This window comes from Camelus ferus, chromosome 32, assembly GCF_009834535.1.
Source record: "Camelus ferus isolate YT-003-E chromosome 32, BCGSAC_Cfer_1.0, whole genome shotgun sequence".
Taxonomy (NCBI): Eukaryota; Metazoa; Chordata; class Mammalia; order Artiodactyla; family Camelidae; genus Camelus; species Camelus ferus.
In genome coordinates this window covers 12,481,149-12,508,909 of record NC_045727.1, presented here as the reverse complement: position 1 = coordinate 12,508,909, position 27,761 = coordinate 12,481,149, and the positions used below count along the sequence as shown (strand labels likewise).

Sequence of the window (27,761 nt, the reverse complement as noted above, 5' to 3'; positions counted from 1 at the left end):
TCTGAAGAATATCTATAAATGAATTAGAAAATTGGTAAGATATATCAGAAAATTCACAGAAAAATATGAATTGCTAGTAAGTATATGTAAGTACATACAATCTCACTAATAAGTGGAGAAAACTGAAATTTAAAAATGAAATTAATTTCAATCTTCAAGTTGACAAGCATTAAGATTTAAATATATTACTCTGTAATTAAGGATATGAGTAAATAGAAACTTTCATACAGTAATGGTGAAAGTTTGGACCCAGTGCTCCTAGTTTATGCACATATAGAGTCAGCTCACTGGCTTTCTAAATTATCAACTTTCTTTTTCTTTACTGACACAAAGAAGAGCAAAAGCTAAAAATCAGACCTATAGTCATCTCATTTAATAAAATTACCAACTGCGTGTCTGCCTTTGCAACACAAAAAACTACACAAGTGAAAAAAATCAATGAAAGCATCCTTTGCTTAATAAACATTCTAGTAGCTCAGATAGAGTTCAGGCAAAATAGCCATGGAGAAAGACTGCCACCGTCAAGAGGAGGATGGCGTTGACATTCACCACGGTCCTCCACTATGCCTTCTCCGATGTGTCTGTCAGCTTCCTCCTCTGGGCTTCTTCCTCCTCTTTGCTCAGCTTGGGGCCTTTTCTCTGCAAACCGCAGAACAAGTCGTAAGCCTTTCTGAGACATCCACGAGTTTCCTCGGGATTATCTGAAACAAAGAGAAGTAAGCAAATGATCACAAAGCATGGGAAATAAAACTCCTGTCAATGTAGTACAGGTGATTGTAAAGAATGATTATAACCATTTCTAAGTGTTAGAGGAATCCCTGAGAAAATATAGATAAATTTGATTATACAACAATAGAAAACTTTTGCATGGCATAGAGTCTCTCCCTCTCTCTCAATATTTCTCTCTCTCTCTCTCTCTCACACACACACACACACACACACACAGACACACACACACACACACACAGATTCATCAGGCCCTAATGGTATTATTGACAAAATACCAAAATTTCGATGGAGATATCGTTCCAATCTTATTGAAATATTCCCACAAAAAGGAAAAAGGGGCTACTTTCCAATTCATTCTGTGAACATTATGATCTTCGTACTAAAACAAGACATAGACTAATTACATAAAAGGAAAATTATAGGTCGGTCTCACTCAGGAACACTGATGTAAAAACCCCAAAGGAGTAGAAGGCATTGACCCTTCCTTCAAGGTTTTGAAGAACCAAAATCAAACCAAGCCAAACAATTAGTGTACAGATTAAGACAACATATCCTGATGGGCTAAATTTGTCAGTGGTTTCTAAAATATCAGGTAAATAAAGAGCCATGGGAATGGATGCTGGAGACATTTTCATGAAGGAAATTAAATTAGAACCTAGTTTCAAAGAATAGGCTTTTTCTTCTCTTGGAGAAGAGGTAGAAATATTCTAGGGGACTTGGTGTATGTGGGAGAAAAGTGAAGAAATCTGCCAGGTTGGAGAGAAAGAAATGAGGTTGGAGGAGAGGGTAGGGCTAGATGCTTAATTATAGTCAATCAACATTATGAGACAAGGAATTGGAGAGTTTGGAACTGCCCGCCATCTCAGTAGCTGCCACACAGATCCGTGGATGGATGACGGATGGATGGACAGACAGACTAATGGATCAGTGGATGAAGGGATGGATTTCATACGTAACAAATTGTCTTGATTTTTGGGAAGGTAAGATTTTAAAGTTTCAGCTTGCCATAAATCCAAGAGGTTTTTCAGAAGCTGAATTTCATAGCATTAAGAAAAACTAAACAAAGCCAGGGGCATAGAGCTTCTATGTGAAAACCAAATGTAAACCAGGTGTTACCTTCATTGACACCATCATCGGCTTCTTCGTATCTTTTCTCTTCTGTGTCTAAATCAATGCGTTCCTCTGTACTATTCCGAAGAGCCCAGCACAGGCGATACAGCTAGCCAGAGACCATAGACAAGCGCATTAGTAATGTTTACAATAATGTAATGATACATTTGTTTATTGTATAGTTCAAAAAAAAATCAAACACACAGAAGAATATAGATAACAAAGAAAATATCTTTTCAACATTTTTAACATGGGTAAAAACATTAGCCATTTAAAATTATTTCTTTTTTTATTTCTTCTGGTAGTTATTAAAACTCTTCAATAATATGCTTAAGGCCCCTGTTTATGGATTTACAATTTCATAAAATTCAAAGATTTATCTACTTTATGCTAGACCCTGGCTCCACTCATTGTCCTTATCGTTCAAGTTACTAGCTACATCATCATGGTTTTCAGTTTGTCAAGTGGTTATTCTTTCAACTCTTAGAATATCTCCTTAAACTCTGTCTCTGGATCCATCATGTTTAGATAGTATTTGTGTGCCATTCTTAAGTTCTGATAGCAATTTACACGTTTCTTTTCCAACTCACCTCCAAACTTCTGTCAGCACTACTGTTATTTTAAAATAGTTATGCATTATAGAATTTGAATTGTTTTCAGTAAATATGTTTAAGATTTCCATGCTTAGTCTGTATGTTGATTAAAATTTCTGAAAATAAATAGCACTTATGCTATTATGCAACTTGTTTGTGTGCCATAGATCTAAGACATGTGATTGAACATAATGAATAAATACCAGCTCTAGGTCATTCTAAGGAAATTACTCCAAGTGTCAAATGGGTTTTTAAAATCAAAATCCATCATCTGCTCAAAGTCATGCTTCATTTTAACTGGCCTCACATTTGGTCCATGACTTTCCTGTATAAATTTATTAGAATTTGTAACTACCTTTCTTATTTGTTGTTGACATGCAAGCGTCTGCTTCCACTGTATCACTACGATTCTTAATAGCTTCATATAAGGTTCTTAATTACAGCACTTCACACTAAAGCCATTTTCTTTGCAAAAACTCCCCTATTGGGGCTCCTTGAATTCTTGTTCTAACTTGAACCAGGTGTTTTCTAGTCTTGCTGAAAACCAATCAACCTAATTTTTTCTTCACTGCCTTGCTAGGTTAGGTTCACACACTATTCACAACTTTCTCCCAAATGACTATTGATTTTTATCAGTTCATTTTGAAAGTTAAAACCTCACAGTGTATTAATGAAATATAAACATAAACTAGATAACTGGTCTTGCTGGTCCTCTATACAAATTCTTTTTCTAAAAATGAACAATAAGTGATGGTCATTTCCATTGGCATGAAAGAGTTTAACATTTATATTTATGTCGTTTAAAACTATCATGTGTTTTCTAGTGTTCTTTCATTCAACTCCTAACATTCAGAGTAAATATTTAGTTTTGAATTCTGGTGACATGTCTTTGCTAAAGTAATTTGAACCACATTGTGCTTCAGGTTTCTCCTTCCACACACAGTCTACTGGGCACTCTTCAAGGAAACAAGTAAGGAAGTATTACTTCAAATATTAAGTGATACATGCAAAATATATTAAAAATAAATTCAAATAATATTAGTATATAAACAATATTTAAATTTAAATCTGACATTTTTATAACCCTCTATGGTGACTTTCCCAGAGATACCTTATTAAAAGTTTCCACTGTATGTGGTTTAGGGTTTTTTCCTGTGCTTAGAAAAACATATATACACTGAACATGTATTTTATTTTTGAAAAGTGATATTATACAATACTATATTGTTCTGAAAGTGTTTCTTCCCACTTAACCATATCATGGACATTAAAAAAAACAAACAATAGAGCTCCTGAGGTTTTTGAACAGCTACATAACATTCAGTGTACTAGGATTGTGTCCCCATTCCACTAGCAATGGAAATTGGATTGTCTCCATTTTTTTTCTATTAGAAACCTTTTGCAGAGAAAAACTTTATAAACACATATAAATTTATAACATATTATAGATAAATTTTTACTTGCACAAGTATTTCTACATAATAAATACCTAGAAGTGGGATTGTTGACTCATAGAGTGTGAGCATTTTAAAATTGATTAATATTGCCCAATTGCCCTCTTACAAATTATAAAATTTATACACCCACCAACAGTTTTGGAGAGCGGGCATCTCCCCACCTCTTCACCAATATTGGACATTACTCATATTAATCTTGCCAGTTTGAAAGGCAAAAAAAAGCATCTCTTTTTATTTTTCTTTTTCCTGCTCTCTGGTATCATGTGCTTTAAAAAAATAAATCTCTGTATTGTGTTGGTGCTTATATGAAATTCTACTTGCTCCTGAACAGGCCCAGCCCATATGACAGCTCTGTTGTGAAGTCTTCCTCAGTCTCTCAGGCAACACAAATTGGTCTCTTCCTGGTACCCTATAACAAAGGTATAAATTTACTTCCAAACTGCATTGTGGCATTTTTTGAAGTGAGGTCCATTTTATAATCCCTTATTTCCTAATTCATTGGTGCTTTGCACACACTAGGTACAAATTGTTGTTTAGTGGAATGACTGGATGGTAATATCTCAGGTGCCTTCTAGTTCTAGTGGTGCTATAATTCCATTGCATGCATGCAGTTGAAGGTTTGGAAGGCAAAGAATCCTTTTAAAGTGAGCATAAATCTAGTATTTATTACTCAAATGTACATCAGGAATGGGTTTTGTTAACAGGGAAATTCCCAGAACGATCAGTATGGAAACAAAGAAGAGAATGAGGGCAAAGTACAGATAGTGTACTCTGCAGATGATTTGGGGGCACTTGCTGGCAGCTAAGCAGCTCCCTGTTCCATACACAAACTCTGTGATCATACGAATGAGGCCAATTACAAGTCCAGTCATTAGACCCCAGAAGGCTCCCTGAAAAAGAAACAAGAATAAAATTATTGTATTTAGAAAAGATGAGACATTTGATTAAGTCATAATTATCATCCCATCTACTTTCTCCACTATGACCAACAAATGACAAACCTTGACCACAAGGTTATCAAAGCAGGGAAAAGTTGCAAATATGTGTCACCGGTGGGCTGTTGCTCTCCATGGTTCTGAAGCATAATTCCACTGTTGGTCCCCCAACTCCAGGACATTACTGCTCACCCTGACCCAAACTGAAGTTCTCCTTCACTTTTATTTTATATAGAGGTTTTTAAAACTTGTGACTTATTTTGTAGAGTAACGTGACTATGACTTATATTACACAATTTTAAGAGTTGATATTAGATAGTTTTGACAGCTCTATCAAGTTTTTGACAATTAAAAGCATTTATTTTCTCTGAGAAGTTAGTGGGGGTAGAAACATATGTCCCCTGTCCTCTGATAAAGATGTTACACTTAAGGAAAATGGTATTGTATAGGGATTAAGACTATGAGCTTTGAATGAAGGAAGACCTTAGTCTGAATGCCAAGATACCACTTGCTAATATTAAGTAACATATGGAAAGCATATATATATTAACCTCTCTGTACCTGTTCCTTATCTGAAAATTATAATAATAAGGCTGATACCAGGGAACAAATAAGGGATTAAATGTACATGTTACATAATAATCAATCAATTTTATGTATCATAATGGAAACATATTTTGAATCTTTATGAATGTGGTAGATATTCTAAGTACTTCATATTTAAAAAATCGTTTAAAATCCTCACAGCAATCTTTTAAGGTAGACACTGCAATTATCTTAATTTTACAGAGAGTCAAATGGTTTGATTAAGATCACAATGATATAAAGTGGTAAAGCCAGGATTGGACCTTGGCAGTCTTACTCCAAAACCTGCGTTCCTCAGCTCTGTTCCATGGAAGTAGATAATATTTTGTAAGAATTATGAAGGCTGTACTATGAGTGTTCACTTTATCTTTACACACTTCAGTGAGAATCAGGAATTGTGGCTGACCACAACTGAAATTGAGATGGGCCTTTAGTTGTATAAATAGGGTGGGTAGAATGTGTTTTTCTACCAATGAATGAAACAGTTTTTTTCTCACTCCGTAGGGGCAAAGCTTCCTGATTTTCACTTACCTGTTCATTGACTCTTTTACAGAAGATGGCAAGCAGGAAGACAGCTGCAATTGGAGGCCCAAGGTAGCTAGAAATTGATTCTATGTAGTGGAACAGTTGCCCATTTTGAGCAACCCGTACTAATGGGACCCACACAATGCTGATGGCAATCAACAGAATGATGAATAGCCTGGGAAGAGAAGAAAATGCTTTAAGTATTAAACAAAAGCCTTTGGGGTTTTTTCATTATGCTTCCATTATGCATTAGCTCATTCTGTGGCCATTCATTGATTTTCCAGGTAAAATCAAGCTCCTTGACCTCACGTGAAGCCATACTATGCTTAATGATTATCTGTTAGCAAAATGCTAATAAAGCAACTGCTTATCCATAATTAGTCATAATATCTTCAACCATGAGATCATTCACATGTCGACAATCGATTAATAATTCCCTAATCTGATTTATGCAATATATAAATTAAAAATACAGCACACTATTTCCTTTAATAAGCAATTCTTTGTATGATAAAGAAAGCAGACTCCCTTTTGATCTTTTGTCCCACTAGCTTGAGAGAAACTCAGTTTGCATAGGTTAGAATGGAAACATCCTCTATCCCAGAATGCTGAGTGAATTGGCCAGAAATGCTAACTTCTGAATTTTACTACTTGAGGAAATATGAAAAAATTGGTTAAAATATTGATAAGTAGTAAAAACCTATTAGAGGCTCCCAGGGTCCAGGGAACATGACTGATTCACTTTTCTAAACTCCACAATATTCTTATGCCTGTTGTGTAAGTAAGCAAACAAACATAATTTACTGGACTTTCTATAAAAGGCTATCATTTCTCTGTGTGCCCCTGCTGAAACAGAGAGGTGGGGATTGGGAGGAGAGGGGGCAAAGTATTTGGGCAGGAGACTGAGCCACAGTTGTCTCATTTAATCTTTACAAAACCTCTGCAACCTTGCAATAACTAAATGTAATAAACCATGGAAAGTCTGCCTAGAAGGCAGTAAGGATTCAGTCAATAACACTTGCTGTCCTTGTTATCATCATTGGAAAGCAAATCACGTGTCTCCCTTGCCCTCTTTGGTTGATTTCTATCACATACAGAATAAAAGCCAAAGTCTTGTTGTGGCCTAAGTGGCTCTGCTCTACCTCACCTCCCTTTACCTTCCTGACTGTGTTTCCTCTCTCTCTCCCAGTTGCTCCTCGTGTACCAACCTCACCCTTCGCCGTCCTCACACACACCACACGTGTGATTGTTGTAAAAATACAGCACTTACTCCTCTGTCCTCACAGAGCTACGGGACTCACTCCCACACTTCCTCCAGGGTTGTGCTCAAATGTCACTTCTTCAAGAGAGGACTCCCTGAGCATCTGTCTGAAGTAGCCACCAGCCTTTAATCCTGTTTTGCTTTTCTACCTAACACTTTTTGTTATCAGGTACAGAATATATTTATTGGTAAAGCTAGATTCTTAGGAGTTGGATCAGTTGAAATTGCTCATTTGGGACCAAATTTCTCGAGGAACAGGAGCTTGGTGGGTCCCACAGTCCTTGCAGATCTCTGCTAGCTCTAATCCTAATCACATTATTTTATGCTTTTAGACTGCAGTTATACATAACTGCACTGGATGTGAAAGAAACGTAACTGTGTAGTCATCGTTCTATTTATTAACATTTAACACTGCTGTGATTGCTCAACAACACTTTATGTTATGGCTTTAAAGCAAAGGCATGATTACTGGAAACTACTTATGCTTTTTTTCTTTGAAAAACAAGCTCCTTTTACAGAATATAAGCAACACTAGTGTCTGTGATTTGGCCCACCAATCTATCTTCCCCACAAAGGAATAAACCCCACAAAGCAGGGAATTATTTATGATATATGTGTTCTTTTTCATATGTTTATTCTGGGAGATAGTAGACATTTAATAAGGAGAGGAAAAAAAAAACTTGTTAATTTATCATTGAGATTTAAAGGAGACTGACGCCCAAGACCATATACCTCTTAGAGGACTTCTGCATCTTGGGCCTGCTGAGTTCTAGTCCCATACTCTCTCCACCACAAAACACAGATGTCTTACTGTTCTTCCTCCCCTGTAGCATTTGTTCAGAGTCAAAATCTGGACCAAGTGAGCCCTTGGAATTTTCCCCTCAAGTGCTTCATTTACTAAAGGAATTGCAACTGTCTTCAGCAATGCACAGTCTTTTATATAGGTGGTTAGTTTCTCTTGACACCCCCATTTCTTAATGAATGCAGTAGATAAACTCCTCTGTAATAGTGAGTGGATGGTTTAATCTGTTACTGCCTTCATGTGATATACACGGAAACTTCTAGAGACAACGCGTTAGTCTATCAGAGGAAGTGGGAAGTTTATACCCCATGAAAACCACTGATGGAATTTCATGGAATGTGGTTGGAAGAAGGTGTGAGGAGAGGAAGAAATAAGAAATAGTCAGAGGTATCTGAAAATCTGAAAAAGCAACTATTTAAAAGTATGGCCCCAAGTTTTGTATCTAGAAAGAGATAAAGTTGGATTAAACGTTCTCTAATGTCTCTAACCCGCACTCTAGAACTGTGTGATCCTTTTCACTGAACCCAACGATGAGCAGGCTCTAGTCCGTTTCTATCTCTGCCCTTTTCCAGAGAAATTTTAGACAGAAGCCAGGAATCTCTCACCGTCCAGCTATAAGGAGCTCTTTCTCGGATGCCTGCTTCCTAATCTTGGTGTAGAGATCCATGGTGAAGAGGGTGCTGGCACTGTTGAAGATGGAGGTCAAGGAGCTCATGAGAGAGGCCAACATGACCGACAGCATCAGGCCTCGCAGTCCTGGGGCCGGGAGAGGGGGCAATCACTAGTTAGGAACCAGACGCCAAGAACTACGAAGGCCTTGTCAAACCCGAGAGTCATTCAAAGATGAAGTGCCACCTGGAACATTTACTAACTGTGCCTGTCAGCACATGCCATCATGTGGCCCTTCCTGCATATTTCCTGCTGATCTGAGGATAATCCAGCATAGAATTTTAGTTATAAATATAAACTTAGAGATGATTTGCTAGAACTTAAATTTGAAGGAGGAGAAACAGTGTTCTACCATCTTTCTTTGGAGAGGAACTCTTGGCTTCCTGATGAGTTAAGGAACTGGAGAGGGAAACACCCAGTAGGTGGTTCTGTGGAAAAAGTCTTTGGTGGTCAAAGCAAAGCATTTTGAAATATTTTGGCAACTTTACCCTTCAGTTCCCTCTGCCGACTAGTAATGCCCCTAGACCTCCCAGGACAAAGTGCGAAGTGGGTGGATGGGTGATGTCACTTGTGGGTCATGCTCCCTTCCTCCTGACAACACTTATGTGGGTCAGGGAGGAGAAAGGTCACAGAAGTGTTAGCCAACCTTTGATGGGCCTAAGGTGCAGGATCACCTGGTCACTACTGAGTCCCTTCGCTCGCTCTCATTTTGATCACCATAGATCACCTTCTAGCATCCTAATAACTTACTCATTTCACATGTGTGGTTTATTTTCTATCTCATGAAGCTAGAACGAGAGTTTTAAGGGATGGGGTATTTTGTGCCCACTTCAGTGATGTTTTCTGAGCACCAGGGACATGTCTGGCACATAGAAGGCACTTAATAAACAGTTGTAAGTTGAATAGATTGATGTTACTGGTCTAAAGAAAGGATAAATCATTAATCTCTAGTCCTCTGAATTTACTGCTATGCAACTCTTTAATTGATAAATCCATCATTTAAATGCTTTTGATTGTCTTGGTAGATAGTCTTGAGTCCAGAGGAGTAACAATTCTTCTAACAGGAATTATATTTGCATTCATCTCTGCATCCCCCAGGCCAAGAGCAGGGCTGGCAGCCTATGAAAGGTGCTCAAGAGATGTTTGATGATGACAATTGAATTAATGGAAGTAAGAATTTTTAAGGATTATACCATAACCATTTTTCCTGCCCCATCTATAGACCTGGCCTCTGAGGCAGTCCCAGCATGAAGATTTTTCTCCAGTTTTATCGAGGTATGATTGACAAATAACAATTGTAAATATTTAAAGTGTACAACATGGTGTGAAGTGATTACCACAATCAGGCTAATTAACATACCAGCTACCTCACATAGTTCCATATCCCTGTTTTGTGGTGATAATACTTGAGATCTAATCTCTTAGCAAATTTCAAGTAAACAGGACGTTATTATTAACTACAGTTTCCATGCTCTACTTTAGGTCTCCAGCACTTACCTTGTAACAGACAATCTGTGCCCTTTCACCAACATCTTCCCATATCCGCCACCCCTCAAGCCCCTGGCAACCACCATTCTACTCTCTGCTTCTGGGAGTTCGACTTTTTTAGATTCCACTTATAAGTGATGTCATGCAGTATTTGTGTTTCAGTGCCTGATTTATTTCACTCAGCAAAATGTCCTCCAGCTTCATCTATGTTGTTGCAAATGGCAGGATTTCCTTCTCTTTTTTTAAGATTGAGTGCCGTTCCCTTATCTATACCTCTACCTATCCATCTACCCATCTCTACCTATCACCATGTTTTCTTTATCCAGTCATCAGAGCATGGACATTTCCTTACCGTTAGGCATCAGTTCCATCACCAGCATTGGGTAAGCATAGTTAGTGCAGCCAACTTCAGTGCCACAGTGTTTCACACATTCAGAAGGCACGACACAGGCCACCTTCTCTGAGGAGGGATTCAGATAAATGGGTTCAGTGAGTGGGGCCCAAACAGGTAAGATCTACAACCATTTGGACATAAGAGGCAATTTGTAAGAACATGGGTGAGAGGAATGAAGTTTGCCTGGAAATTGGAGATTCAGCTTTGAATTCCACACTTTAGATACGGCCCCTCTTTGCCCAAAATATGACTTCCTAAGTATCTCACATCTGTAGCTCCCTGTGCACTGACCCAAGAGGCAGAGTTCTTTTTTAGGATGTGGCCCAGCTAGAGTGTTAGAGCAGACAGAGGGAGCTGATCCATCCTCCAAAAAAGCTGCAAGAGCATAAATCCTCCAAGGAGTACAGAGCTCCAGAGATGAGACCACATTCCCCCATGACAACAACACCCAGGAAGTTAGTCTTGTGTCCAGTCACTTAGCCCAGTGTTTTTCCACCTACACCTAAGAAGAGATGTGATCTGTGACTGCCCCATGTGGGATAATGTCTCACTTCATCGTGGCATTTGCACAGTATCTTGGCAGTTTTTTGGCTTAAATAATATTATGACAACACATAGCAGAACTTAAAAAAAAAAACCCATCAAAATACTAACACATCAGCACCTTATCTTCTTTTAATTTTTAAAATATTCCTTTTGAGTCCTTTTCCACCAAGAAATATCTTTTTTGCATAACTGTAGTAATTTTTAAGATAATATTCTGTAGTCTGCTTTTTACATTTAACATAATAGCTTCAGCATTTTCCCAAGTTTTGAGATAGTCTTCAGTCTCTTCTGTGCAATTTTCTATAAAGAAAGTATACAATAACTTCCTTGGCTATTCCCTACTTGTTGGATGTCTGTACTTTATTGTTAGACACTGCAGTGTTGCAGTAAGAAATGATGTTAGTCATTTGATGTTCATCTTAGCAAGATTTCAGCTAAGTAAATTAGTGCCCAATTAAGGAAACATGAAGTGGATGAGTGTCATCTGATAGACTGCCCACTAGAAACCAGAAGCCTTGATTAGCCAAGAAATATTTGGCTCTATTTCCTTCACCCTTCATAATAAAGAAAGCAAGTTGATTTCTTAAGGAAGATTTTCAATGCAATTCTAAAGCAGTGAAGGTCGGTCCAGCTCTCCAATCATTCTGGAAGGACCAAGAAGGGACACTGCATCTCAAAGACTTTCTCAGCTGGAGATGTCTTGCACCCAGTCATCACAGCTCACTCAGCTCGTATTTCCCCAGATCTATCTCATACTCTTGCACTACCCTTTAGCATAAATCCAAGTTGCTCATGAAAACTGGATTCACAGACTCAAATGTCTGCAAGGAGACAGGCACAGAATGTCAAATATGCCAAAATGTCCTGCTTCTCACCCTCTGCACAACCTATTCTCTCCACTTGGGATTCTGTTTTTACTTCCATATGTAATGGATTTTCTAGTTTGTCAAAGTTTTGATACATCTGAAAACCACTGCTCAGAGCTCAGGAATAATAAAAAGAGGATTTATGGATCCATGACTTGCCTGTGTACAGGATGCGGCTGATCATCCCTGGCATCACCATGAGGAACATGGGCAGCAGCTTCAGGTACCCACACGTGATGCAGGCGGCCTTCACGTGAGACATGTTCTTGCCTGATAGGCAGCGCTGCACAATGACCTGCCAGGGAAACAAGATATAGTCATGGACCAATCAGAGGATTGTTCCCTCAAAGAAGGGGGAGTGCCTCTTTTGGGGAATTACTGTTACACTAAGAAACAGAGTCATGACTAGTGGAAAATAACAGGCTTCAGAGTAAAATCAGAACTTGAACCACAGCTCCTCTTACATGAGTATATGACTCCTGTGAATCTCAGTTTTCTCATCTATAAGTAGGGTTCTTTTGTAGGGCATTCTGAATATTTGGTATGTTTGTAAGACTCTCAGTACATAGAAGTCAATACTCATCATGACTATTAAAATATGTTTATAGCTCCCAGGCTGCATTGCAACAATGATGTGCTCCTTCAGGTACAAGGCTGTCACTCCTGATCTTTGTCACAAGTTGTGTATTTAAGTTGTGCCTTCGATATTGTAGGCACTAAACAGGCCCACATGCATCAGTAGCTCTCTACAGTTGTCAGACATGTGTCCCCTTTGGGGAAGTCAAGCCCATTGGCATGGATACACCAGAGTCAGGCAGCCATCAGAATAGAACACTAAAACGATCATATACAGATTTCTTTAGATTATTCTGAGGACCTCATCAAGTTATGAAACATATATGATGGTCCTGGAAAAATGAATGCATATAACTTCATAATTTCTACCTAAGTTGTGTGATTTCTAGCAAAGCAAGATTTTTAATGGTAATGTCATAACTTTTTGGCACTTTTCTTCTCAAGCAATGTCATAAAACAAGGATGTCTTCTTCTGTTTAATTCTCTTTGGAGAGACAAATCTATTAGGGTTAGCAGAGTGTCATTTAATGCTGGGGGAACAGGTGATATTTGTAGACAGAAGGCTAGAAGCAGATGGTTGGAGGGACAACAAAAATTACAGGTGAGGAGAGGGGCCCTGTCAGCAGACAAGCAGGTTCAGGTACTAGATCTAAGGAGGAATGTGAGGCCACTTATAAGAAGCAAGTTAAGTGGACAGAGGCAAAATATAAATGATAAAGATGGTTCCACAAATTAACGGTGAAAGGATGCATTCTTTGGTAGGTAGATATGTTGAGAAAATCAGTTTATTATGTATAGAAAAAGAAAACTAACACTGACATCACATATGATCATTGCTTCAAAGTGGGCTAAAATTGTGAAATTGTGAAATTATAAGTTTGAATTGAGAGAGACTGTTTAGGGAGAAGAAAACTTCAGAAAACCAAACCAAAACAAACTCATATGCTATAAAAAGGAACTTCCAGAAAACAAAAAAATAAGATCTTGGAAGTTATAGACACAAAGACAGAAAAACTGGAGGATAAAATTAAGAAAGTCTCCTGGAAAGCAGAGCAAAAGACCAAGAGATGGAAGATGGGGAGAAAAGGTAAAAACATAGAGAACCAGCTGAGGATGACCAACACTCAAAAACAGAAGGTCCCAAATACAAGAAAACAAAACGGAAGAAATTAAACAAAGAATCCCCCAAATTATCCAAGTGGCCCATCGTAATGGACAAACATAGATCCACACACCATAGCACATTCTGGTGAAATTTCAAAACATTGAGGACAATGGAAAGACAAGTGTCCAGAGAGAAAAGATGGGTCACATCCAACAGATCAAGAATAATTTCAGGCTTCTCAACAATGATGATGCAAGTCAAAATACAATGTACTTGTGACTTTGGGGAAATTATTTGCAACCCACGAATGTGCACATAGCCAGAGGATCAATTATGGAAGAATTGGAGTGAAGACATTTTCAAACACGCAAATTCACAACAAATTTATCATCTATCTTTCTCAGGAACTTACTGGAGAATTCAACTGCCCTGAAAGAAGGAGTAAACCAAGAAAGACGATGATGTGGAATACTGGAAATAGGAACTATAACCCAAGAATGAAGCAAAGGGAATCCCAGATATGGTAGCGAAGGGGTTCTTGGTTAGGCTGGGCACCAAGCACAGAGGACAACCAGAGAGTTTGTGAGAGGTGAACGGCTCTGGGAGAAAGCAAGGGAAAGAGCTGGCAGGATACTTGATGTGTTTACAAGTATTAAGGGGGAGATTAAGGCAATTTGCAGAGGGTTTGTTATTGAATGATGAATAATTACCAAGAAAATTTACAACAAAAAATTAAGAATTATTTATTCTACAGAAAAGAAAAAGCTAAAGAAAGACCAATCAGAGAATATCATGCAGCTCAGCTGTGTTACATTCATGCAGTCACAAAAATAGAAGCATTGAATGCAGATTCCTAATGAAGACTGTGAATAAGACCTAAAGGAGGCTGGAAGAACAGGAGATGTGCTTGTGGGGGACTGAGCGTGGAAGGTTGAAAGAGCTAAACCCTCGTCTCTCGTTATGGGAAGCCAATAGAAGAATCCTAAAACTGGAAAGCCAAGAGGAAGCAATACAAGCATTTATTTGAATCACCCAGGAATCAGGTTTATGAGCAAATTCTAATTCAATGGGTGTGGGTAGCATCTCGGAGCAGTTATTTCTAATGAGCTCCAAGGTGAAATCCATGCCAACAGTTTACAAACCATACACTGAGTACAAGGATTTAGAGAACAGAAATACATACCGAAGTACTTAACTGAAGGAGCTGGAAGTGTTTGCCTTTGAGAGACAAGAAATAGGGTAGAGAGTTGGGGCACCAGACAGCCATTTTTCATAATAAGCCTTGTAGAAACATTTCACTCTTCAAATGATGTACACTTGTGTGTATAAAGTAGAAAATAAATGCTTTTCTATGAGAAGCGAAAGAACTATATTCAGACACACACACACACACACACACACACACACACACACACACACACACACACACTTACTTCACCTGATCAGTGCACCAGTACCACACAGCTACGACGGTCATTCCAAATATCGTTCCTGGCCATGGAATATCCCCGGTGACAGCATCTCGGAAAATATGGACGGAGTCTCCCTTGGGAGTGTAACACTTGGGGCTGATTGTCAGGTTGTCCCCCTCGACTATTGATGGGATGGCATTCATGTACTTCTCTGAAAAACTCTCATAGCCTCCGACTTCGGCAAAAGCTATAAGGCATTGGATAAAATGAAATGTTTCACAGAAATCTAAAGCACCTCGTGTTTATAGTTATTCCTATGTGGTAGAGGTACCCAAACACCCTGGTCAAATCTTCAGTGTCCTTCTCCCAGGATCCATGTCTTTCTAGTACCTATACTGGCACTGGTCATGTTATCAGATTTACCTTCACAAAGTACATAAAGCAAATCACTCTTCAGCTTTTCTTCTTATGATGTTCTTGAAAACTTTGATTTACTGTCTAGCCTTGTGGTAAAAATTAAACTGTTATCCAACAGACTGATACTAATGTTCCACGACCATCCGTAGCAGAAACAAACCTGAAGATAAGCTAACAGAGTGAGCCTAACAGAATTAGCCATCAGAAAGCCACAACTCATCTGAAAGGGCCAGAAGCCATGGTCTCTCTTCCTCATATAAAGCCTGGCTGGTCCGATCTTATGCACACTCTGGTTTTCTGGGGTAATACTGTATTCCACATATGTTAAAATTAAAGTTTGGAAGGATAAGGAGCAGAAATTGGAGGCAGCAGATTATGTGTGATGAGGGGAAATGGTGAAGCTCAGCCCACCGGGAGGGTCTGGAAAAGCTACTCAGGTGTAGAAAACCACCATAATGGACAGAGACCCTAGAAAGATGAGCCCAGGCATTTGGGACAAGTTAGTGTAGGTTCAAATGATGCAAAATTCATCAGAGTGAATTTGTAGAGAAGTAGACATTACAACTCTACGTTTGTAGAGTTGAAGTTGACAGTTTACTTTTCTTCTTCGTTAGTTATTTAACTGAGCACCGACATGTTTGTGTGTGCCAAATATCATGCTGGGATTATATGTGAAATGAATGTGTAAGGCAGAAACTCAACCGAGTGGAGGAAATTGTTCAGGTGAGGGAAATATGGCTGGTAACAAAAATACATGGGAGACCTATGAAAATTCTATGTAAATGAAGGGTTTCTGTGCATTGAATCCAATGCACAATATTTTCATAAAATCATTGACCCTATAGTACTAATCTTGTCCATTCTCAACACAAAGATATAAAGATTAAACAAAATAATTTATCTAAGCAATAATTTCTTAAAGGAGGTAAAGTTCTTCCCCCTCATTTCCTCACACTAAGATAATACTACAGCAATGTAAGCAGACATTTCAATGATGTGAATTGTATCAGTGATTGGAAAATATGACCAGATAGATCTGGGAGGCAGCAGTGAAGAGCAGGCAGACTGATTGATTTCTGGCCCCAAGGCATTGCTCACACTGTTATCACTTACCAAACCCCATAAGAATAAAAGAGCCTATCAGCATGATGACTGTCTGGAGGGTGTCTGTGTAAATCACCGAGGCCAAGCCCCCTGTGAAGAGAAAGAAAAGAACCAGGACATTCTATCCAAGTGTCTTCATCTATTTGCCATCCTCCACCTAAACTCTGGAAATAACTCTGCAAAAAGCATATCAGAGTCTCCTGGCAGGGCCACAAGCTCCTCTTGGCATCATTATCTCTTTAGTGGTCTCCCTCCTTGACTCAAAGTTTCTATGAATTATAGTGGGGTTCCATCTTTGTGTGAATTTTTGAATATTAAATAGGGGAAAAGGCAAAGTTTTAATATCCGGAACGTTTCCCTTAACAATCCGTCAATTCACTCCATTTAACATAGAATGCTTGCTCTCCAAAAACTGGGCAACGCCGTTTCTGCTCTAGTGTTGGAACATATGATTGTTCCATTAGTTGAGAACCAGATATAGTTGTTGACTTGTGTTTTGCTGCAGTGTTGTCCAAACAACAACTCCTCTTTCAACTCAAGGCTCACTGGAGTCTCGGTCAGCAAGACATTTCCTTTATGAGAGTGTCATGGGGAAACAAAACAAATCCTGAAAATAGGAGATTCGTGCTGTTTTCTCTCATTTATTCTGAAACATGTATCCAGTGTTATAAAAATGGCTCCAGGACTGTGTTGGTTGCTCCAGCCATTATTTTTTCTTTATTTTTTTTCCAACCGAGCAGGTACAGTTTCATTTTCATAAGTTAGTAAGCATGAGGCACTACACTAACGTATCTGTTTCACAAAATCTTGCTTGAACTATTACCACACCTTCTCCCACAACTAACCTGCTACTTCAATCTTCCTTTCCTGATTCTGCCATTCATAGTCCACAACTTGTGCCCTGGCATCAGGTATTCCCTTGGGGCCTGCCTTAGATTTTTCCAGTCTCAGGTCTAAGCCGCTATTTCAACCTGACCTCCCATGTGTATGATATGCTGGATTCCAAATGCCACTCTGGGTTCCAAACACAAAGCTGGGCCAAATCACCATTTCCTCCTCCCACTCACCACATCATTAGGTGCTCATACCTAACACAGAAGATTCTGTTTTCTTTGCTCTAGTTGTGTTTCTGGGTCTGTGCTTGAATCTCACAATGGGAACACAAGGATATCCTTGCCATGGCAGTGACAAGGCTAACACCGAGGATGCTAATTGCAGCTTGGGGTGAGACCAGCAGAAGATAGCATGACTGAGCTAAACATGCAACACACTCACCAGTGATTGTGTAAATGGCAGTGATAGCCAAGAGGATGAAGATCGCCAGATAAAGGTCCAGTCCCAAGGCCAGCTTGATGAATATGGCTCCAGAAAATATGTCCGACTGAAAAGGAAACAGTCAGGGTGGAAAAGAAACATGCGCTACATCACTTAGCTCTTCCCTGATGACTTCCCACTAATATTTACTGCAGCTATACATGTCATCTCTGCAATCCAATTATGAACTCCTCGGAAGCCAGATCTCATCCTCAGAGAACCAATTATTGGACTGACCATCGAGAGGAATAATGAGCGAGTGAGCAAAAGCTGAGAAATGTCTACACTACAGCTTGTATGGCCTGCTCTTCCATGATGGTCAGCAGAGAACCCACGATAAAGACCAGAAGAGTAGATAGAGGAGACAGAGAATAGAGCAATGGTTATTGTCAGGAAGGAAGATACCTGAGCACATTCTGGGTAGTAGAAAGTAAGAGGTAAAGCAGGACTGGGGGGAGAGTAACCATGAAGCAAATAGCCAGAGATGTTGAGGTGGGATGGGATCAAAATTAGGCAGAGATTGAGGGGTTGACTTTGACAAAAAAGAGTGGTGGGAAGAAGGAAAGAATAAAGTTACTTGGGTGGAGAGGGAATGAGTAGTTGGTTCACGCCTAAATTTTCTAAGCAAAGTGATGAGACTTTCTGATAAGAGGCAGAGGTCCAGGAGCTAAAAACGTTGTGGACAGTTTAGAATCGTCATTGAGAGGACCAGAGGAAAAATCATAAACACAAAAGGACTATTGGTTGAGGTTTAGAAGCCAGCAGGGAGTCCTGTAGAGGGACCCTGAATGCAAGATCACGTCCACCCAGCTCTGCCTGGACCCCTGTAGCCCCCAGGTGTGCTTCTCAGCTTCCCCAATCTTTCTTCAACTCAACTGGTGCTTGGCTCTGTCCCTTTAACTTTGATCCTCCCAGGCTCCATATCAAAACCCAAAACCAAACCCAAAACAAAACAAAAACCTGAGAAATAGCAAACAAGCATGTTAGAATCATGGACATAAAATCTCTGGGTACAGGCATAGAATAGGGGTTGGACTTTTTGCCAGGGAAGATCAATGAAAGGGGAGGTAGGCAAAGAGATTGAGTCCTTGTGCTGAAGCATGATTATAAGGATGGATCATGGACTCTAAGAGAAAGGAAAGCATGAGTGAGGTGAAGGAAATGGGTAAGTGATAGGGTTCAGAATCCGAAGAATCAGAGATCGCTTTCTTTGTAGAACTTGGGTCTGGAAGGGATGTAACTGAAGATGGTTGCTCCCTCCCCCACCATAAAATTTGAACTGAAACCTGATGTTTTATCATCTCACCAAACATTCGTGTTGGTGAAAAGCCTGTTCTTGATGATCTGAGCCTAGGACCTAACTCTGTGTTACAAACACAAAGTACGTGCTGCAACTTTGTTATCCCTGGGTTTGCAAGGAGTGCAACTACTGTGTAAATTGAGGGAAGACTGGACTTTTCACAAAATTGGATAGTTACGAAAAATTATTTACCATTTCAGAAAAGAGATCACCTATTGAGATGCCACTCAGTGTTTTTGAGTCGCCATAAAACATACCTGCATACCGATCTAAATGGGAAGGGCACAATTGTTTCACGACAGATTTAGAACTTGTGTATTCATGCATAAATATTTACATATTGAAACACACATTATCGTATTATGAATTCCTTGACTTTGGTTTCTCTTACATAGTACAATTTAGGCATTAAACTGGTGGTCTTGAAATTGTAAGTAAGCGGATTATATTACTAACGACTTTTTATTATGGTAAATATATATGTACATAAAATAAAATTTGCCATTTTAGCCATTTTAATGTGTACAGTTCAATGGAATTAATTCCATTCACAATAATTATAAAATATTTCTCATAAAAGGAAGCTTTTCGTGATCCAGGATTTTCTTTTGCTATTAAAGGACAGTCAAATCTGAATATCTGAATATCTGAATATGCCATATCTGAATAAGGTCTATAGGTTGCACATTAGTTGTAGCAAAGTTAATTCCAATTTAAAAATTTACAGTGTGGTTTTCTAAAAGAATATTGATGTTTTTAAAGCATAACAAGTTGAAATAGGGCTAAAAGCGCATGACGTCTGACTGAATATGTATAATAATTCTCAGTATATGTATTATTGGAGTTTGAGAACCAGTGAACAAGGTGATCTTCTTAAAACCTGGGGCAGGGGAGGACTGTGGAAATTGTTGATCTACTTAATAAGTAACCAGGACAGCGTCTGTTATCAGAGTGTAATAGTACACAAAAGGTCGTGTCTAAGATTACGAATATCACTTCAAACATAACCTTGTAGGTAAGAATGGACTCCCACCACTGAATCTTCCCAGCTGACCGCAGCAGACTCTGCACAGCCACACACTCGCTCTTGGCCATCCCTGCTGCTCCACTCAGCTCCCCAACATCCCATCCCCTCCCTGCCACTAGGAACCAGCCACTCCAGGAGGCTGCCCCACTCAGGGGCCCCTCTGGCCATGGCCATTCTGCTCCAGCACCTTGTTCATGCTCTTTGGGGCCATAAAGCTGTAGACATCGAAGGCAGAGGAGAACGGGAGATCACGTGTGAGCACCAGCCCCGGATACCTGCACGCTCCTCTGCCTCCCTTGGGTTATCCTCTCCTTCCTGTCCTGGGTCTTAAGTGCCCACACCCCCCACCAATGAGGACGACCCCCAATTCCAATTCCACCCAACCAAGACCACCATCCCCTTTCCTGGGTGTCCATAGCCCGCTTCCTTTACTTGTTCCCACACTCTATTCCAGCTCCCATTTTAACATATTTGCATATATTGTCTCATAGAGTGCTATTTCATGTGTAATTCTTTTATCACTAGCCACGTGGTGAACTCCTTGTGCACGGGAGTCTTGTCCCCCTAATGTGGAGCTCAACAATTTATAATAAGGGCTGGGAAATGCTCACGTTGCATCAGGAAGGCTTGTGCCACCTAATCTAAGCTGCTGGCTTGTTTCCAGTCACGACTCAGATCCACAGAGGGTCAGCCTCCACTCTTACAAGCTGCCTAGACTCTAAACTCGCAGGAGACTATTTCCTTAGCGACACAGGAGGAGCAGATGTGTTACTCTTTCTTTGTTTTCTACACATGCTGCTGAGTCTTCACATTCCTTTCTTCTTTCCTCAACAATTATCTCTAGGAGATTTAACTTTTTGAAAACTTATAAACCTTTTAACACTTAGCTGTGACATCTGTTTTAGAGGGGCAGTCTTAGATAAGACAGTGTCAATTTAAGGATAGTCAATATAATAAGACATTTTCCTTCTGGTCTACATGTTAGATAATCAAGCTGAGAAGGAAACTGTAGACTTGGACTGGCTCTGACAGAGAATACAGAGGTCATTGTGCAGCGGGAAGGTGGGGGCTAGAGAAACCTCCTTGTTTACTGCTATTAATAGCCATGCTACTTGAAGGAGAGATTTTTTTCTTTCTGGACATCCATTTCTTTCATATCCTTAGTGAAAGGGTGAGTTTCCACTCTGGAGCCTCTTGTGACTTGTAATTCTTGTACCCTATGAATGCAGGGTCTCTGAAGCTTCTTTCTTTGCATAAAAACTTGGTAGAGAGACCCCAGGTAGTCTGAGACATCCGTAGGGCTGGACCTACAGGCTCTCTGATCCTAGTACTCTAGCCCCATCAAAGCGACCCCATGAAGCTAAAAGGCCAGGAGGGCCTGGAACTCACTGAGATTCTCAAAGCCACAGAGATGAACAGGGAGAGGATGGAGAGGTAGATCTGGATTCGCTGCCCCCCAAATCGCTTCCTCAGATATTCCGGCATGGTCATCACCTGCAAGATAGACTGCAGCAGGGTGCACCTTCAGAGCGCAGCACATAAAGATCACTCCACATTTATTAAGCACCTGTGGGCAGGTAACTGTGTGTGGCATGTTTCTCACAGAGATGAGAAAGGCATGGTCCCTCGGGAAAGCAGCAAGGCTGAAATGAACTCAGAGACAATCTTGGGATCTGTTCCTAGATCTGACATTTACTGGACGTGTGACGTTTGGCAAATGCCTATCTCTCTGAACCTCATTTTCTCATCTGTAAAGTGGGGCTTTAAAATGAAGGTAGATGTAAAATACCACAACACAAATGCATAGTAGACATGCAACAAACAATTTTTATTTTCACCAATAATGTTGCAGTCTAGTAAAATCAATATTACTTATAAATAATGAACCATAATTTATTATGGTTGCATAATAAATTGATAATTGAACAAATTGTAAATGTACATTTGGGTGTATATTTTTGTGGTTATCTTTATTTGAAAGAAGAAAGTCACATTAAATCCCTACTTAGAGAAAAATCTGAGGTTATCATTGCCAAAATATGAGGTCAGCTATGTGATGTGTAGCTTAAAAATACATATTTCTGGCTTCTTTACAGCAGATTGAGATCATAATTTCATCTCCCCCAGCATAAAAGAATGTTAAATAAGTATTTGTATAATATTATCAAAAACAAGAAGGGGAAATCTTGGGGGCTCAGAGGCTGTGTGGAACCCCCTCAAAGATGGTAAGCCATGTCCAAGAACACATGCACGAGTTCTGTGGTGTGGATCTGCACCCAGGAGAGCATCCTTCAACAGAGCTTGTTCAAGCCTGGCACTAGAAGGGACCCAGGACGAGCAAAGTGGGACTATATAGTGACTTGCGGAGGTACAAGCTGGAAGGCTGGCCCCCTGGGCACCGTAATCCCAGAAATTATCCCAGGATATAGCACCCCTCTGAGAACCAGCTGCAGAAAGAATAAATGTGGGACTAGGCTCAGAGAGGCAGAGCAGTGCCCCAGATGGTTGAAGGGGAGCCACCAGAGGTGTGGTGTTTCTTACCCCTAATTAACAAAAGAAACTACCTCACAAATGTCAGAATGGCAAAAATTGGAATGAAGGAAAATTACATGTGTTGCTGAGAAGGTGGGGAAATGGGAACCATCAGAATAGGGGTCAGCAAGAGGACAGCTGGCTGCAGCCCTTTTCAAGAGCAATCCGGTGGCAGCACTTGGTGGATTTATGTAACTGTCAGCCCAGAAGCCCTGGGACGAATGACATTGCCCAGGTTTCATGACTGAGCAGAAAGACGGTGAATAAATGAGTGCCTGACAGAAGTGCCAGGGAATACCTGTGGGTACTCACCCCGGCCTTGATGTATATGGGGACAAAGAACCACCCTAGAACCAGCAAGAGCAGCAAGGCCTACAGGAAACCAAGAAAAGAGCGTGGAGTTAGAGAGGTCTGCCTTGTGGACCTTTTCTCTTCATGACCTCTGAGTCTGAAGATACAAATGTTTGCTTGGATCCTGTCCCACTCAACCACCTGGGACCCCAAGACCGTGGATTCCTTCCCTCTCTTTCCATGATTCAGAGGCCACTGTTTCTTGGGGCTTAGGATGTGACAAAAGATGTATGGTGAAATGGACAGAGGGTAAGAGATCTGAGCCCTGATGGACCATCGGACGGTCATGTAGTCTTTGCCAAAAGGAATAATTCTTGAATAGCAGGAATTGTACAGCGTTACAAACCAGTGAGAGAGAAATTCAGAGACAGAATATTCCCACTGACCAAGTCTTGCCATGTATAATAATGATAATAATATAATCTTACATCAATATCAACGTTTACAAAGAGTCTTAATATGTATCGCTCACACTGTTCTCGCAACACCAGGCGAGGCAGGGATGATAAGCACATTTATTCCTGTTTAATGGGAGGGGTCACCCGAGTCTCACAGAGATTATGGAATCCTAAGGTCACAGGCTAAAAGAGACAGGCTCTTGGCAACCTGATAATCACACCCACTGGGGCCAAAGGGCATTTTGTCCATGTCTCTGGAGTCCATGGCACTATCAAAACAGAACTCAGACCACAGGGTATGTGTGGAGACTGGATCCGTTCTGGAGTCTCTGATACTACTAAAGTAAAAGTAGGGGCAAAATCTTCAGCAAGGGAGGGGCACAGTGTTGTGATGACTCAAGGTCATTTTCTGAGTCTATCCAGGGAATAGTCTACTTATGCTTTTGCTATAATCCAACTTCCTTCCACATAAGCATCTCCCTCTGACTGATATGCACACATATGTACGTACAAACACTAGAAAGGATAAGAGAAAAGAACAAAAAAAGCTCAAGCAACTCAAGAAATGTTTATAGCATGTGCCCAGTCAAGTGCTGGGTGATGCGAGGTGTGAGTGACATGAGAGAAGATGGTCGCTGTGCTTAAAGAACTTAGGGTCTGATTAAAGGAACACAGCTTCCACTGGTAAGATGGCAGAAAAACAATTAGGAACGTGATCACAAAGTGGTGTAGATTCTACCTGCTACCTCTAAATCATTCGCTCCTTACTCCGCTGTCACTTCCTTGGTCAGGTTCTATGCATCCATCTGGCATCAGTGCCACAAAGCCTCTGGACACGTGCCAAGCCCCTCTCATCACTGAGGATGGATGCCCTCCTGTGTGAGAACTCGTCTCTCCTTGTGCTTCTTATACAGTAGTGAATGCTTATTTGTCTTGCCACTGGGATGTAAGCTTCTCAGAAGAGGGGATCATTGCTTTTACATTTTTTTAATCCCCTGTATCTAATTCAGTGATAGCTCAGGGAGGAGAGATAGAAGTGAGAGCTAAAATGATCCTGAAGGAGGTCAAGTGGAAGTGGGGATTGACTCGTACAGAAATGACATTCCTGGTGGGAAGAACTGCCTGAGTGAAATTTCAGAGGTGGGGAATAATGTGACTGGAATGGCCCAGGCAGAATGGGGCCACACAGGGAAGGCACTGAGAGGTTCAAACAAGAGATGGAAAAATAGACATCAAACCAAAGAGGAGTTTGTCCTGTACAGACACCCAGACAAACACACCTAGAGTTCTGACGTAAAGGGAAGAGCCTATGATGTCACTTACATTCCACTCAAATGCTGCAATGGCGATTCCCGAGGCCGCTCCCGTCCCCTCCAGCCCTACGAAGTGGCCACTGCCGATGTTACTGGCGAAGAGAGAGGCGCCCATCTGGAATCCAAGAGAACAGACGAAGATCAGAGGTAAAGGTCCCAAATCAGACTTCTTGAAAGCAGGTAAACGTTGAGATGTTTCCCTCACTTCTTAGGGCAGGAATCAGAAGACTGCAACTGGTGGCCTACATTTAGCCAGTCACGTTTTTGCACGGTTGGTAGCTAAGAATGTTTCCATATTTTTGAATGGTAAAAAAAATATCTAAAGAAGAATAATATTTTGGGAAATGTGAAGTTATATGAAATTCAAGTTTCAAGTGCCTGTAGACAGCTTTATTAGAACACGCTACATGTGTTGATTTTACATATTAACAAGGATCCTTCCGTGCTACAACGGTAGTTGTGCGGTTGCAATAGACTGTGGCCCATAAACTCTAAATACTTACAATCTGGCACTTTATGGAAAAGCCTCTGACCCCTGCCTTAGAGGAACATTAATCTACCCAGATGCTCTGAGTTGAGCCTGTCCTTGGCCAAGAACTGCCAGATCTTCCGTTGGTTCCTTCAATCAGCCTCAAGGGCTCCGAAGGTGGGTAGAAGGGAATTCCTCTCCATTGTCCTGACCCTAGTGACCCTCTTCACATCCACCTCCTCTTCTGTCACCTTGTCTACTGTTCTAAAGTCTCAACAATCAAGAGGGAGCTCTTGAGTGAGCACGGGTGAGCACGAGTGCTGACAGAGCAGAATTGCGGGGTGGGACCCTTGCGGTGCCCATTCTTCTGTTTTCACCTTTGCAGCCCTCTGTAAGACCACCTTTTCTATTCTGTCCTTTTCTATTTCTGTTTGGGAGCAGGGGATGGGATTGAGCTGGTTTGCAGCTATGGTTTTGGTTAAGCCTTGAATGTTTCATAAAAAGAGTCCTAAGAAGGCATTGTCTGATGGGACACCCCAATAAATATCCATTTCAAACACAGTATGGGTTCAGAGAAGAAGATGCACCTTCCGCTGCAATCGCACTCTTGCCAAGGAGGTCAGAAATCAACACCCAGCAAGGATGACACCAACTGGACAAGAGTCAAAGAGGCATCATCATTTGACCGTCACAGGGAACTGAGAACCACCATCACAACTGCGCAGATCAGAGGACTAGACATGCAGGTGGTCGTGCAGGGGGAGGTGTCTCTGATAAAGCAGGGTTTGAACTGGGTGTTGAAGGAGGGAAGCAGAGAGGGGGACGCTCATCCAAACAAGGAGGGCAGCAGCATTAGCTCAGGATTGGGATGGATGAAGGAACGTGCTGGGGACCGTGAGCAGCCGAGACAGAAGATTCTTGATGAGGCCAGGGTTAAAGCACATGACGCAGAGCTGAACTGGGTCTTCCCAAATGTCACACTACACCTGCTCTCTTAATTGGTGGTGCCATATCATTTACTGGAATGACAGTGCAGAGGCCTGAGGTCAGGGGTTTAGGAAAGGAGACGCCAGCATGTAGGCAGCCAATACACATCAGAAATGATCAGCATTCCCCATGTTTTCTTTATTTTCCCTTAAACACATGACCTGGAAATTTATCTCCAGGGAGCTCTGACCCACTCACCGGCACCCAGGTCACCTCTCGACTAGCCAGGAAGAAGCCTCCAATTGTGCCCCGGTTGGTCTTCAGCATTGCCTGAGCAGAAGGGAAGACTTGTGAGGGTCAAACCACAGCAGATGCTCTGGCCAGAATGCTGAGGGAAGTGACCTTTCCCAGCACCCCTAAAGAGAAGCATTATCCTGGAAACTGTGCTATAGCACCAGTTTTTAAAGGACTTCAAAATCACAGATTCACAGAAACCAAGAAAATTTAAGAAATCATATTCCTCCACTTCTGTCCTAATTGCTTTGTTTATTTTCATTGATGAGAACAGTGTGAGGCATCGCTAACGCTGTGCTTGGAAGAAAATTTGCAGCCTCAGGCTCACTACTTAAAAGAAAGAATAAACGCAAATGAATTAAGCGTCCAGCTCAACTAAATTAGAAAGTGAGCAAGAAGAAATAAAACACGTGGGGGTAATGAAACATCTTTATTCATTATGCCACGTGCTGGAGATGCCAAACAGAGTAAGTCTGAAGCCCCGCTGCTGGCCCCATTCACACAATGAATAAATTAGCTCCGTGTAAGCATTATCAGTGTCGCACATGAGAAAATGGCTGTGAGAGAAGAGCAGTGAAATCTGTAACAGCTGGTAATGTTCTCTCTGCTTCATCACCCGACACTTTTCCCTCCCTGGGACACTTCGCCCCCAAACCTTGTGCCCACCCTGAACACCCCCCTGGTCTCCTACATACCCACAGCCCGACAGCCATCACCACCACAAAATAGATGACAATGGCTGAGATGTCAGCAGCATTTCGGATGCGCTCTGTTATCTCAGGGGGGTCTGGGGTCTCAGTCACGGTGCCGGGGCTTACTGTGCTGGCCATGGCTGCAGGTGGAGATTTCTCCATCCCACGGCCGGCCGTTTCCTTATACGAGCCCTTGGTTGATCATTAGACTTGATCATTATCAGTCTTGAGCAGGTGGAATGCACTATCAGAGCCAGCTCCTGGGAAAGAGGACCTTTAAACCTCTTCTCTGAAACTGAGACACTGGCCCTCCAGCAGCCATGCTGGACTAAGTGGAGTGTGGGAATGAGGGAGTGAGGGAATGAGAGACTAGAAATGGGATGAGAATTGGAGGTGGAGAGTAGGGTGTCCACTGAGTAGAAAGATAGGGTCTTGAAGAAGATTTGAGCAGGCTGAGTGAGGACTCGGGGAGAGATGAAAGGGACAAGAAGGGGAGAAGGACAGAGGTGAAGGGGCCAAAAGGAGTCGGGGGATGGGGGTGAGGGTCCTTTACAGAGCAGGAAAGATTCC

The 27,761-nt window shown here is 41.0% G+C and overlaps 1 protein-coding gene across 2 annotated transcripts; it reads right to left on the bottom strand.

Moving 5' to 3' along the window:
• Nucleotides 1-455: 455 nt before the first annotated feature.
• LOC102519724 (solute carrier family 5 member 4) lies at nt 456-27,329 on the bottom strand. Of its 2 annotated transcripts, none has more exons than XM_006184785.3 (15): nt 27,195-27,329; nt 26,464-26,535; nt 24,820-24,924; nt 23,060-23,119; nt 21,605-21,709; nt 17,850-17,955; nt 16,584-16,664; nt 15,080-15,300; nt 12,120-12,255; nt 10,507-10,614; nt 8,603-8,753; nt 5,941-6,109; nt 4,564-4,779; nt 1,846-1,948; nt 456-701 (listed from the first exon to the last, which is right to left on the bottom strand). In XM_006184785.3, exons 1-15 carry the CDS (start codon nt 27,327-27,329, stop codon nt 562-564), a joined length of 1,908 nt encoding a protein of 635 aa, XP_006184847.2. In that variant the 3' UTR covers nt 456-561. The 2 variants fall into 2 exon arrangements, with proteins under 2 accessions (XP_006184847.2, XP_014414826.1); XM_014559340.2 differs by having other exon boundaries at nt 1,825-1,948; nt 27,195-27,212.
• Between the last annotated feature and the right edge of the window lie 432 nt (nt 27,330-27,761).